General features: G+C 46.5%; 1 protein-coding gene across 2 annotated transcripts; it reads left to right on the forward strand.

The window, feature by feature from the left end:
• Nucleotides 1–1,911: 1,911 nt before the first annotated feature.
• Nucleotides 1,912–6,999, forward strand: SSTR1 (somatostatin receptor 1). 2 transcript variants are annotated; one of them, XM_027521526.1, is made up of 2 exons: nt 1,912–2,668; nt 3,487–6,999. In XM_027521526.1, the coding sequence occupies exons 1-2, from the start codon at nt 2,223–2,225 to the stop codon at nt 4,616–4,618; spliced, it is 1,578 nt and encodes a 525-aa protein (XP_027377327.1). In that variant the 5' UTR covers nt 1,912–2,222; the 3' UTR covers nt 4,619–6,999. The 2 variants fall into 2 exon arrangements, with proteins under 2 accessions (XP_027377327.1, XP_027377328.1); XM_027521527.1 differs by lacking the exon at nt 1,912–2,668 and having other exon boundaries at nt 2,742–6,999.
• Nucleotides 7,000–13,685: the final 6,686 nt, after the last annotated feature.

Raw genomic sequence — 13,685 nt, forward strand, 5'->3', positions numbered from 1 at the left:
TAGTTCTGGATGTTTCATATAAATGGAATCATGCAGTACGTGACTTGTGCCTGGCTTCTTTTACTCTGCATAATATTTTCAAGGTTTGTCTATGTTGTAGCATGTTTTGAAATTTCAAACCTTTTTAAGCTAAGTGCCTGCTCAATCATGCCTGCTCTGTGACCCCATGGACTGTATTTCTGCCAGGCTCCTCTGTCCATGGGATTCCCTAGGCAAGAATACTGGAGTGGTTTGCCATTTCCTACTTCACTTTCCTTGTTATGGATGGATCATAAAAGGATATACCACACTTTTTTTTATCCATTCATCAGTTGATGGATATTGGTATTGTTCATCTTTTTGGCTATTATGAATAGTCCTGGTGTGAAGATTTATGTACAAGTTTTTGTTCAAATGTCTATTTTCAATTTGGGGGAGTAAATAGGAGTGGAATTGCTGGGTCATATGATAATTCTAAGTTTAACTTTTTAAGGAAAGCAATCAAGTATTCTAAAGAATACTTGAGAATTCTAAAGAATACTTGAGAATCATCAAGTATTCTAAAGTTGCTGCATCATTCTTTATGCCCACCAGCAACATATAAGGGGTCTAACTTCTCCATATGCTTGTCAACATTTGTTATTTTTCTTTTCCTTAAAAAATTATTATAGCCACCCTAGGGGGCGTAAAGTAACACCTCACTGTCAACCTCTTTTCATGGATTAAAAATTCATCATAGAAACTACTTCACAAAGAAACAAAAAAGCAGGCTCACATCAGGTCTTCTTTTCTTTTGTGTGTGAGGTTACCAGTAAATTGAGAGGAGATTTCCCTAAGATGAACTGCAAAACAAACATATGAGATCCTGAACAGTAGAGCTGTGCTTCATAGGCTCTCATCACCCACTGCCACTGGAGCAGCCATGATCAACACCAAGGGGTCTAGGTGATGATGGTGGAAATGTCAGCCTCCTGAGTAATAGCCAGGTGTCTTTAGTCAGTGATCAGCAAAGAGGCATTTAAATCATTATGAGGTTTGGGTTGTTAAAAGCTCTTCTGGAGAAAAAAATAAAAGCCATTATAAAAAACAACAAACAACCCAATGAACATTTTTATTTTTTTCTCCATATGTGCAGTATTTTTTAAGGAAAATGAAATAAAAGTAACCACGAATTCCACATGCTACTTAAGATAAAGTAATTTGTTGAGGTAAAGCAATGAGTTAAACAGCTTGGGAAATTTCTTAGGAAATTTTGAATTTCTTCCCAGTACATTTCTCATTAATAATTCAGTGTCCATTGCACACACCCCTGTGAGAGTCTGTCATCTTTTCTTTTATCTCTGATTGCTATAATCAACACACTACAGAAGGTTTTCTTTTCCTTTGAGGAGCACTTAGTTTTGAGAACTAAAACATATATGCAAATGATACCTGTATAAAGCGAGGGGAAAATAGAAATTATACTTTTTTTTCCCCTTTCAATTTCTGCATTCCACATTGGCACAAATATCCTTGATGAGGAGTTTAGTTTCTCTTTACATTTGCCTCTGCTTATTGTAAACGGTACTGATGGAAGGGATGATGAGACTCACAAGACAGTGGGTGCTTCCTGGTTGAGAGGAAGAACTAACAAAAACTGGACACAAAGCTAAATCTTGAAAGAGCCCCCGCAGCACTGGGATGCTGCAGGTCAATTTTCCTAGGAACCCACACGATTCAGACAAGGACTTAAGGAGATCTTGAAAAGAACTGGGGAGTTGGAGTGATACTTTTTTGGACTGAAAGAATTGGAAAGCCCAAGGGAACCCAGATTAGGGATAGTGGGAAGTCCTAACAGATCGTTAAAAGTGATGATAACTGAACTGTTTTTTGTTCGTTTACTAACTGTTCAGTTCCTAAATAAAGTCAGAGAGCTTTAGGCGTGCCTACATAGATTTCTGTCTCTTAAGGGTTTAGGAACGTAAACAGCAGCCGGGGCACACATCCAGGGGGCTCAAAAAAGGCTGAAATCTTAGGTATTTCACGGAAAGTCTTGAACAAGGTCCGTCCTCCTGCTGTTCCTGGAGTTGGTGACAGGTCCGATCACCTGCACGGCCGGACCCCGACTGGCACCCCTGCTCGCCCAGGCCTTCACACTCTCCTCCCCCTGGGCCCGCCGACTCTACAGGGTACAAAGTACAGCAGGGACGCGGGCGGAGCCTTTCCAGGCGGCGCAGCCGTATCTATCCCCAGCGAACACCTAGATGGATTTTCAATACCGCGCCTGGCACGTTTGGATGGGGGAGGGCGGGAGAGCGGTTAGGCTCCGGCTCCTCCGCTCCCAGCAGCGCGTCCTCCTTTCGGCAGTCGCTGTTGCTCGGCAGACGCAGGGGGCTCTGGGCACTACCAGCTGTATTAAGAGATTCGCAGTGGGTTTTCTCCGGGCCCCGGAACACTCCCGCCCGCCAAGAGCTGCCTGCGGGGTTATAAGGCAGAAGCCCCTAACGCAAGGTTGCGGTCCTTCCTCCTCCTCGTGCTCGCGGCTTAGGGTCAGTTTCCGCGACTCTTCAGAGTCTGAGTGGGCGCCTGTGCTGGGGTCCCGCCCCAAGAAAGGAGAGGGACCGCACGGAGAACGTCACCGCGCTTACCAGACCGAACCGGCACTTTGCACGGGCCAGCTGCGCGTCGGTCTGGAGACAGCGCGCCCTGGGTAAGGAATTCCGCAGCGGGTCTGAGGGGAAGGGCAGGCGGGGGCGGTGCGGGGTGGGAGGCGGTGGCTAGGGCTCCGGACGATTGGATCCGCGTGGAGTTGGGGGTCCCTCAGGGCGGGGCGGCAACTGAGAGAAACTGAGATGAACTCCAGACATCATCTGTGCCTAAGGTCGGCTTCACGCTTTGCTTTGGCTAGGAGCCCGGTGGGATGGGACAGCATCTACAGCTTTGTTCCCCACCCACCCTCCAGGAAAGCGGAGCCACCCCCCAGGTCTCCCTGAAGGATGGGTAAAGGGGAACCCCGGAAGGAGCTGCTCTAATCGACTGGAGCTCAAAACTGGGAAGGAAAAATTGGGCGAAGGGTGATAAGACACCTCTATCGCCTACCTTCCTCGCTTTCTCCGCCCCCCGCCCCCCTCCCTTTTCGTAGCTGCTGACGCGCTGGTGGTGGCTATTAATCATTCGCCAGCCCACAGCCGCGGCAGTTAATGGCTGTGCCGCTCCGGGCTCCAGTCTCCCGGCCTCCCCTCTCCACGCTCGCGTGTGCCCAGGCGCCCAGGAGCGGCGAGCGGCTGCGCACCGGCAGTTGCCGGGCGATGCGCTCCGCCGGCCGCGGTGGAGCTGCGCTTCCTGCAGTCGCTGAGCGCTTCCCCCAGGCGCCAGGTGACTGCGAGCTGCGGGCGGACCGCCGGGGTGCCGAGTGAGGGCGCCAGCGGCGGGGGTCGCCCGGAGAACGTCCTAGCCCCGGCAGCCCCACCGGCCCCCATCAGCTGAGATGTTCCCCAATGGCACCGCCTCCTCTCCCTCCTCTCCTAGCCCCAGCCCAGGCAGCTGCGGCGAAGGCGGCGGCAGCAGGGGCCCCGGGGCCGGCGCTGCAGACGGGATGGAAGAACCGGGGCGAAACGCGTCCCAGAACGGGACCTTGAGCGAGGGCCAGGGCAGCGCTATCCTCATCTCTTTCATCTACTCCGTGGTGTGCCTGGTGGGGCTCTGTGGGAACTCCATGGTCATCTACGTGATCCTGCGCTACGCCAAGATGAAGACGGCCACCAACATCTACATCCTCAACCTGGCCATCGCCGATGAGCTGCTCATGCTCAGCGTGCCCTTCCTGGTCACCTCCACATTGCTTCGCCACTGGCCCTTCGGCGCGCTACTCTGCCGCCTCGTGCTCAGCGTGGACGCAGTCAACATGTTCACCAGCATCTACTGTCTGACTGTGCTTAGCGTGGACCGCTACGTGGCCGTGGTGCACCCCATCAAGGCCGCACGCTACCGCCGGCCCACCGTGGCCAAGGTGGTGAATCTGGGCGTGTGGGTGCTGTCGCTGCTCGTCATTCTGCCCATCGTGGTCTTCTCGCGCACGGCGGCCAACAGCGACGGCACGGTGGCCTGCAACATGCTCATGCCCGAGCCCGCCCAGCGCTGGCTGGTGGGCTTCGTGTTGTACACTTTCCTCATGGGCTTCCTGCTGCCCGTCGGGGCCATCTGCTTGTGCTACGTGCTCATCATCGCCAAAATGCGCATGGTGGCCCTCAAGGCCGGCTGGCAGCAGCGCAAGCGCTCGGAGCGCAAGATCACCCTGATGGTGATGATGGTGGTGATGGTGTTTGTCATCTGCTGGATGCCTTTCTATGTGGTGCAGCTAGTCAACGTGTTCGCGGAGCAGGACGACGCCACGGTGAGCCAGCTGTCGGTCATCCTCGGTTACGCCAACAGCTGCGCCAACCCCATCCTCTACGGCTTCCTTTCAGACAACTTCAAGCGCTCTTTCCAGCGCATCCTTTGCCTCAGCTGGATGGACAACGCCGCCGAGGAGCCGGTCGACTACTATGCCACGGCCCTCAAGAGCCGCGCTTACAGCGTGGAGGACTTCCAGCCCGAGAACCTGGAGTCCGGCGGCGTCTTCCGTAATGGCACCTGCACGTCCAGGATCACGACCCTCTGAGCCCCGGGTCCGAGCCGGGGGGCCTTGAGCCCAGAGAAGGGGAGGATGAGGAGAATGGGAGGCCAGATGCGAGAGGCGAAAGGACCCCCGGCGTCGGGATGCGAGAATAAAAGTGGGGCCTTCGGGCCCACTGTGCGCTTCGGGTGGAGACTCGGGAAAGGCGCGAGACAACGTGGACCCGGAGCTTTGTTTATAAGCTGGAAGACTAGCGGGCCCCTCTTCCGCTTCTTCCTCCCCTGCGCTTGCATCTTTGCATCCCTCTATGCTCCCCCCGCCCAAGGCAATTTCGGTCTTTCTTTCCGCCCGGTCCTGCAGGTGCAGGGCGTGAACTTATAAACGTCTCCAACTCGGCCGGACCCTCAGCCCCGTCAGCCGTTGTTTCTGTTTAAGCTGAGCCAAGGTTACCGCCACAGGTTTCCCTCGGGAAAACCCAGCTCGCCCTCAGCCGCGCCCTGCGGCGTCCCTCGCTCGCCAGGTTTCTGCCTGATGCCCCTAGCGGAGCCTGGCGAACCCTCGCTCTCCCTCTCCGCAGCCCTCTTTTCAGGGAACTCGGACTGGAGAAGGATCTAGGCAGCGGGTCTTTCCTCTCACTCTCGAGTGAAGGAAGGTGCGCGCATCCCATCCCCAAACCTACCCCCGACTCCCCATCCACCCAGAGCGGAGCCAGGTGCTTAGTAAAATCGGTCCCGCGCTTCGAGCCCCCCAGGCATTCTGCGATCCTATCCAGACCCCCTCTTTGGAGCAAAAAGGAGCTGAGAACAAGTGACTAGGGGTTTTAAAAAAGATTCCGGAGTTTGATGGGGGAGGAAGGCTTTAATGGAAGTCACCCTCCCGGCCTGGTTCACAAAGGGCGCTTTTGGTTTCAAAAACCAAGCGCAGGGGGGCTTCCGGGGCCAGGCGGGACAGGGTGCGCTTGCCCCGGGGGACGCCCGGGAGCGTGGGTGCAGCTCCACTCGGCCTTCTCCCTCACCCTAGCTCCTGGAGGTGCCCATCCAAGAGTCACAACAGGCACCGGGCGGGGACCTCGGGTGATGCCTTCCCAGTCTCGGCCCATCCCGACCGTGTCACCGCCACCTACAGGCTAGAGGGTGCGGCCTGCCCGACCCCTGAGGGCTGCTGCCTTTCAAGCGGTGCCTAATAAGTTATTCTCTTGCTTAACATTTATTTATTTATTTGTGGTGTTTGAAAAACGTGGTCTCTACTTTCCTTTTCTCTACTTGCCCTAGCCCAGGGCCTTTTCTTCAGGATATTGGCGGTGGGGCCGGCCCGGAGGTGGCAGGGGACCCCCAAGGTCCCCTCAAAACCTCTCCTTTTTGCTAGGCCCTCTTCTCTGATTCTTTCCTCTAGCCTTTCTATTTTGGCTTGTCGTCAGTGAAGTTTGCAGAGTTGTTCCTACTTTTCTTATGTAGTCTCTTGTTTTAAATAATGTGGTTTAGCCTCCTCCCATGCAGAGTGGAAAGTCCCAGCTTTCAACATCACCCGACATATGATTTGAATATATATATGTATATATATACATATATTCAAATCAAAATAGACTCACATACTAGATACATTTATCTTGCTCCCTTGTCATAAGTCCATGAAGCAGTTGCCAAACAACAGGTGTGAGACTGGCTAGAATACTTTTAGATATGAGGGTTCAAATAGCCTCCCCTCAAACTTGGAACTCCACAGCCTGATTCAGATAGACTTTAGCAGGCACTGAGGATGTCCTTGCATAAATTATGTACCTGCTTCTTCTAGGTTCGCAGCATAGGTGATTCTAACAATCTAGGTAGTACCGGCACTTCTTTTGAAGACATTGAAAATAAATTAATTTGTGTCTGTGTTTTATCTGACCAACTTCATTGGAAGCCTGAGCAGGGCAAAAACCAATAATTTTACTTCTTTGTATTACCTGGGTTGCTTTAGATTGCTGGCTTATACATAGTAGGCATTAAATACATGTTTGTGACTGTTTCAGTAAACCAGAGTGTATTACAACACTCAGGAGTTCTCAACACCTGGGGTTCTCAGGTTCCTACATCAACATGATACACAATGGTTGAAAATCACTATGGAAAGATGTTTTGTGTATATTTGCTTCGAGAACATTGTGCTTTCCTGAAAGCAGTAACCAGGAGTTACAATGTCCTTTAAAGTTTTATTTAATGAACAAATATGCTTTTGGTCATAAATTTGAAAGTTTAGATCTGTCATTTAAAAATCATGCATATTATTACTCCTTTGGAAAATAGATTTTTAATAGTTAAGGACAGTGACATTTACAAATAAAAGTCTTGATCATTATCCTCTTCTGAGGACACAAATTCTAGTGCTCTTAACCTGTTTCCATTGTAATATTAACTAAATAAACAAATGTATTATGTTGTTGCAAGTTGTCTGACTTTGCAATTTGAATCTTCCTGTTTCAACAGATTACTTCAAGACACACACATATTGGCTTAGTTGCTCTATGTATCATTTAGATATTAAAAAGTAAGGTTTCTGATTACCTTTGGAATTTTTACCAAGATTGAGGTTATAACTTTACCTATTTTTTGAAGTCTGTTAGTTCTGAGAAAGAAAAAAACTGAGTCAGTATGAATAGGAAAAAGTGTACTTCTTCCCCTATGGTTGCACTCTCTGTAGTTTGCTGTGGTTACCAGACGAAGTAGATGATATCACAATGTCTCACAGATTGAACTACTGGCTGCCCTCATTTATGTCCTCAGACTTTGCTGTGGGAGTAAGTAATTGCTAATTTACATCCCAGGGAAAGGTAGTGGAAAGGGAAAAAAAGTGATGTCCTAAAGATGTTGCAAAGGGCAATGGATAAAGGAAACACAAAAAATCAGATCTCAACTTAAAAGAAGAAAGATGTTTTAAAATATTTTTAATTGTGGAAAAGTCACACAATAGAAAACATACTATCTTAACCATATTTAACTGGACCATTCTGATGGCATCATGTTGTTATGCAACTCTCATCATCTCACCTTCCTAAATGGCAATTCTGTCCCCAGGAAACACTAACTCCTCATCCCGCCTTCCCACCCACCCCCATCCTCTGGCCCATTGCTTCTACTGATGGACTTCCCGACTCTATGAATTTGACTATTCTAGGTACCTTGTGTAAGTGGAATCAAACAGTATTTGTCTCACCTAATGTATACTGGAGTGCATTTTTAAGGTGACCTCAATACATGTCTTAGAAACAGATTGTACCCCTCCTTCCCCGCCCCCCACCCATGCTATACAGTAGGCCCTCACCAGCCAGCTACTTCATAGCAATCCCACTCCTGGGCATATACCTGGAGAAAACCATAATTCCAAAAGATCCATGCACCCCAATGTCCATTGCAGGACTATTTACAATGCCCAGGGCATGGAAACAACCTAAATGTCCATCAGCAGAGGAATGGATAAAGAAGATGTGGTACATATACACAATGCAATATTACTCAGCCATAAAAAGGAATGAAATTGTGCCATATGCAGAGATGTGAATGGACCTAGAAATTGTCATACAGAGTGAAGTAAGTAAAAAAGAGAAAACTAGCATATAGTAATGCATCTATGTGGAGTCTAGAAAAATGGTACAGAAAGACATATTTTGTGCTTTTTTCAGTGATGGCCGTTTCCATCCCTGAAAGAATTTAAGAAGGTACTAAAGGAGTGGTTTTTTTTTTTTTTTTTTTAAACATTTTATTTTCACAGCAAAATAAGGGAAAAGGAGTATTTTCCAAGCAGTGATTCCAGAACCAGGGTGGGGGGACTGTGGGCTTCAAATACCTTCAACTGCCTTGTAACTCTAGGCTTTACAGTTCTACACATAATCTCAGTATGATTAAAAATAGCTGAACTGTTGCTTTTTCAGTATTTTTAAAAGCTATAGCAAGGTGGCAAATTGAACTCATAACTCCGATGTGCAGAGAAAACATTCTGTTCTTTTTGTTTTAATTCATCTGACCATCCAAGCCCCTTCCAGCCGGTTAGCTGGGACGAAAAATTAAATAACTGTTCAAACATCCAGCTGAGCTGATAATTTAGCCATTTTCAGATAATTTCAAAATTTTATTTAAACATGTTTCAACAGTCTCTCCGCTGGGTTCCCGTTCCTCTTTTGTTATCTTAAAAGTGGCTTTAGAGTGAACTGGGAGAGGCTTCGTGTCCTAATGGAGGAGGGAATGAGGTGGGGTCCTTGGGAAAGGGGTCCTGTCTGCCCTTTGATCTCTGGGAAGAGGGCATTTGTCCACTGGGATGATCCTGGTTGCAGTTTGTTTCAATCTGCAGCTTCTGGAGCCTGTGATCTGACTTCTCACCTTGGCGAGGGTCATGCTTCAACTCCTTTGGGCTACAGCCCTCTCAGGGTCTTAGGGGTCCTCATATAGCCTCCCAGTCTGGGGTCTCTGCCAAGACTCTGCCTCTGCCAAGCAGTGGCCTGGCCTTGCCACAGCAGGCAGCCTCTTGGTGAGCCTCTTGGCTCAGTGACCAGAGGGAATCCAGTGGCTCTAGACTGGTGACCCTCAGGATCTCCTCCGGCTGGTAAATTTTTCTGTGGCTTTGTCTCAGGTCTTTTGCATTTCTCCTGACAAAGGTCAACCTCACTCATCAAAAACATTCCATACACCCTGCCTCCCTGTTACATTAGACATAGAGCATAGGACTTGAGTCCTTTAGATTGATTAGCCTTTGACGTGTTGTTAAGACTAAAGGACTCAAGCCCTATGCTTTTCCTATAGTGTAATAGGGATGCAGTTAGTTTTAGCCTGTGATGGCTTCCCAGGTAAAGAATCTGCCTGCCAATGCAGGAGATGTGGGTTTCATCCCTGGGTTGGGAAAATCCCCGGAGTAGGAAATGGCAACCCACTTTAGTATTCTTGCCTGGAAAATTCCATGGACAGGGGAGCCTGGCAGCTGCAGTTCATGGGGTCGCAAAGAGTCAGACGTGACTGAGCGACTGAGCATGCACACATTAATATATTGAGGCAGGAGAAAAAGAATTTGGCAAATCTCTGTGCAACCCCCACCCCCACAGCCTCCTTTTATTTCCAAGCCTTTTCGCATGGCCTAGAAGTTGGTGATGAGCCTCACCTCAGGGTGAGACAAGGCAATGAAACATGATTTATGGAGGAACATAAAATGTATCAGTTTAATGTCCACGCTCTCTCTTCCTGGGGACCTCCGTGTTCTCAGGGTGGAATGTCTGAGGTCATCTTCTCCCACAATACCCCAAGATAGGATCACATTTGAAAATCTTTGATGCCTCATCCAATTTAACAGTGACGATTGAAAAATGCTGAATGTATAGTTTGGGCTTGAGAAATAAAAAAGCAAGGAGTTCTCCTGGAGAACAATATAGAAAATACATTTTAAAAAATTGTGATATATTCCCAGTTTATTCTAAACAACTAATAGAGATGACATACTCATATCAGTGTTTGAAAAAATGCTTCATTAGAAGGGTTATGTGTTGCCAATCTTATCTTGCTCATCCCTTCTTTATTCCAGTGTGCCACATCAGACAGGTTAGGTCCTTAATTGTTATGACTGATAGGCAATCACATAATTGTTACAGTGGTGTGTGCTTTAAAAACAAGGTATCACAAAGCTGCTCTCTTGTTGCACCATACACCTCTGAGCTCATAAGAACCTCTTCCACATATTCAGATGAGTATCTTGCTTTTCACTGAACACATTTCATTTGTTGGTGTTAAAAGAAGGCAGAGAGGTTCAGGATTGTTACATGGCTTCCAAGAGCGAGGCAAGTGCTGAGATAATGTTGTAAGTGATTATTTACTGCTTTGCTGACTATCTAGAGATGGGGTAAGTGTACTTCTGGAAGCAAAATCCAGCTACTGATTTTACCCATAAGAAAAAGGATAATGTTTCTGCAATGACGATATAGTTGAGAAAGCATGTGAACAGAAGCAACTAGTTCAAACAAAAATATCAAAACACCTGCTTGTCAAACTGTTGGGTGGAGAAAAACATCATTGCAAAGGAAGTTACAGCTTTTAAAAGCCCTTTGGTAAAACATTCACTTTGATGATGAACTTAACTATTGTCAAAACATATATCAAATGCAATCTTCTTGGCCTAAAGCTGGAAATATTATACTTATTTAAGGCTGAGATTACAGGCATGCTTCTAAAATTCTTTGGAATAATAATGAGCTTAAAACTCTAAAAATAAATACCTCTTTAAGCCAGACTGATTCAAGTCTTCTGTTTTGATTGGACAAAAATATAAAAGAAAATGAGAAATAGGGAATGCCATCAGCTACCACATTATCTCTGCAGTAGAATTTGACTCTATGCCCCTCCTCAGCACCTACATGCCCAGACCAGACACAGATGATGACCTCCAGTGCTCCCAGCCTTAAAAATTTAAGAAAGACTTACCATGTATCAGAGCCCACTTGGAAGAAGACATACTATGGAGATGCTGTAGAATAACATGTACAGAAAAAGTTCTGACTTTCACAATAATATCTGTATCAAAAGACAATAATACTTCATTTAAAGAGGGAGAGAAAAAAATTCTAAGACATCATAGGCAAGCAGGAAAATATTTTACAATAACACATGTGACTGGCAAGAGTCTTCTAGGAAAGGTTGTCCAAATATTGATGAACAGTAACTCTCAATAGTGTTCTGTCTCTATAACCCTTGAACAATTCATTAATCTAGCTAATATTATTAGCAGTGGCAAAATGTCTATTCAAAGTCAATAATTAAGTTAAACATCCTCCTTCATGTCCAGTGAGCCACTGTAACTAGCCAATCAAGCAGATGTCTACACATCTTTTGCAATAGACTCTCAGGTCTCCTTCTATGTAAACTCTGTGTGGAATCTGAACTTAAACACACACAACCTAATTAATGAAGCCAAAAGAAATTTCTTAGGTAATAATTGGTGAAATAGAGCTTCAAACCTCTGCCCACCACCTCCTTTTCATTTTTAAGTTCCCATTTCTTAATGCTTCTCCCTTCAGCCTAGTACTCCTTTTTTGACTTTCCTCACCTCTCCCAATAGAGCTTTTCTCAGAAAAGGATTTCTTTTGATTTGTAGTTTACCTCACTGACAAGGCTTCGGGTGTTATTTTCCAGAAGCAAGGGTTCTTAATAAGGACGTGGTATCAGAAGGTCAGGCAGCCAGCTGTATCCTTGAAATTACATCTGTTTCCAAAGCAAACATTTCTTAACAAGTGGCCCACAGCCCTGCATCAGAATCACCCAAGAACTTATGAAAATGCATATTCTCTAAGCTCTATGTTAGAGACCTTGATTCATTAGGTCTGGGATGAACCTTGGCATTTCTAAAGTACTTAAAAGTGTGAGAACTACCAGTTTAACTGCTAAGAGCATGGAGTTTGCCATCAGCAGCTGTAGCTCTGCTTTCTTCATTGGGTGATGATTAATCTCCATACTCAGATTGTGCTCATCTGTAAGATCAGGATGATAATACCTCCTTTACCTGATATCATGAGACAACCCATGTTGAATGCCAAAATGGAATGAAAACCTAACTAGCTCACATAACTGAAAATTCTTAACGAAGAACTCATGGTGTACTTGATCCGTAACTCAGTACAATATATTTTTTTTCAGTTTCCTTTTCTCATCTCTGACTTTCACAATCTTGGCTCTATTCTCAGATTGGCTATTCCTGCGTAATTACAGACAGCTGCAGAAAACTGAAATGATATTTTTCCAGGTTCAAATTTCAGGGGAAAGAGTACAAATGCTTCTCCCTGATTAGACTCAGATCATTTATCTGTTGAGAGGCATGTCTCCATGTGTCCCTCATCCTCCGTGTTCCTTGCTGGGTACGCAAGAATATGAGGCGCTGACCAATTTTACCTAGATTATTTCTCAGAGTTTTGTTTTTAGCAAGCGATCTTGAGTAAAGGCAAAGAGAAGGCTTGATTACTGCTTACTACAATTCGATGGTTTCCCCAAGATCAGTGTTCCTCATTTTTGACCCAGGCCCATCACTGCACAGCATCCATTTGGGCTCACACTGCCTCACCCCCGTGAGAATCAAGGACAGATGAACTATTGCTAATCATGTTGCTTACCGGCTATACCCTGAGTTATAATGTTCTCTGTCTCTGACCCAGAAATCTTGTGTCTTCTGCTGGCCTCTATGAAATAGCAACAGAACAACTTACTAACTTGTAAGTAGAATAAACTAAAATTCCAGATCCTGATAGTATCTACCACTGCACTCATTAGCTAGGCCTGGGGATTATGGTTGGCTGGGCCTGGGTGATACACTCTACTTTTGGAGCTGGGAGTGTCCCTCACAGAAGAGGGAGGGACAACGGGACAGATCTCAAGAAGAAAAGTTGTATACAATTACCCCAAGTAGATGACGAAAGATACGTTATGTGGCAAAAATAAAATTAAATAAAAATCGACAGCTGTCTAGCACAGATTTAGGAGCCAGATATGTGTGTGTGCATGTATCAGATAGCATATGAAAAAAACAGAGATAGCACTTTGCCGACAAGCGTCTGTATAGTCAAAGCTATGGTTTTTCCACCTCTGCTTCCCAGGTGGCAGTAGTGGTAAAGAACCCACCTGCCAACGCAGGAGACTGAAGAGATTCGGGTTCAATCCCTGGGTGGGGAAGATCCCCTGGAGGAGAGCATGGCAATCTACTCCAGTATTATTACCTGGAAAATCCTATGGAGAGAGGAGCCTGGTGGGCTGAAGTCCATGGGGTGGGCAAGAGTCGGACCCGACTGAAGCTGACTTGGCACACATGCATGGTTTTTCCAGTAGGCATGTACAGACTTGGTGAGAGTTGGACCATAAAGATGGCAGGACGCCAAAGAATTGATGCTTTTGAACTGTGGTGCTGGAGAAGACTCTTGAGAGTCCCTTGGATTGCAAGGAGATCCAACCAGTCCATCCTAAAGGAAATTAGTCCTGAATATTTATTGGAAGGACTGGTGCTGAATCTAAAATCTAATAGTTTGGCCACCTGATGCAAAGAGTTGACTCATTGAAGGCAGGAGGAGAAGGGGATGACAGAGGATGAGATGGTTGGATGGCATCACTAACTCAATGGA

This window comes from Bos indicus x Bos taurus, chromosome 21 (genome assembly GCF_003369695.1).
Source record: "Bos indicus x Bos taurus breed Angus x Brahman F1 hybrid chromosome 21, Bos_hybrid_MaternalHap_v2.0, whole genome shotgun sequence".
In the NCBI taxonomy this organism is placed as follows: Eukaryota; Metazoa; Chordata; class Mammalia; order Artiodactyla; family Bovidae; genus Bos; species Bos indicus x Bos taurus.

Coding starts and splice junctions, on each gene's coding strand:
- SSTR1 (XM_027521526.1), top strand. CDS start 2,223: ATGGATTTTCAATACCGCGCCTGGCACGTTTGGATGGGGGAGGGCGGG. Junction 2,669..3,486: donor CTGGAGACAGCGCGCCCTGG/GTAAGGAATTCC, acceptor CTCCTCTCCTAG/CCCCAGCCCAGGCAGCTGCG.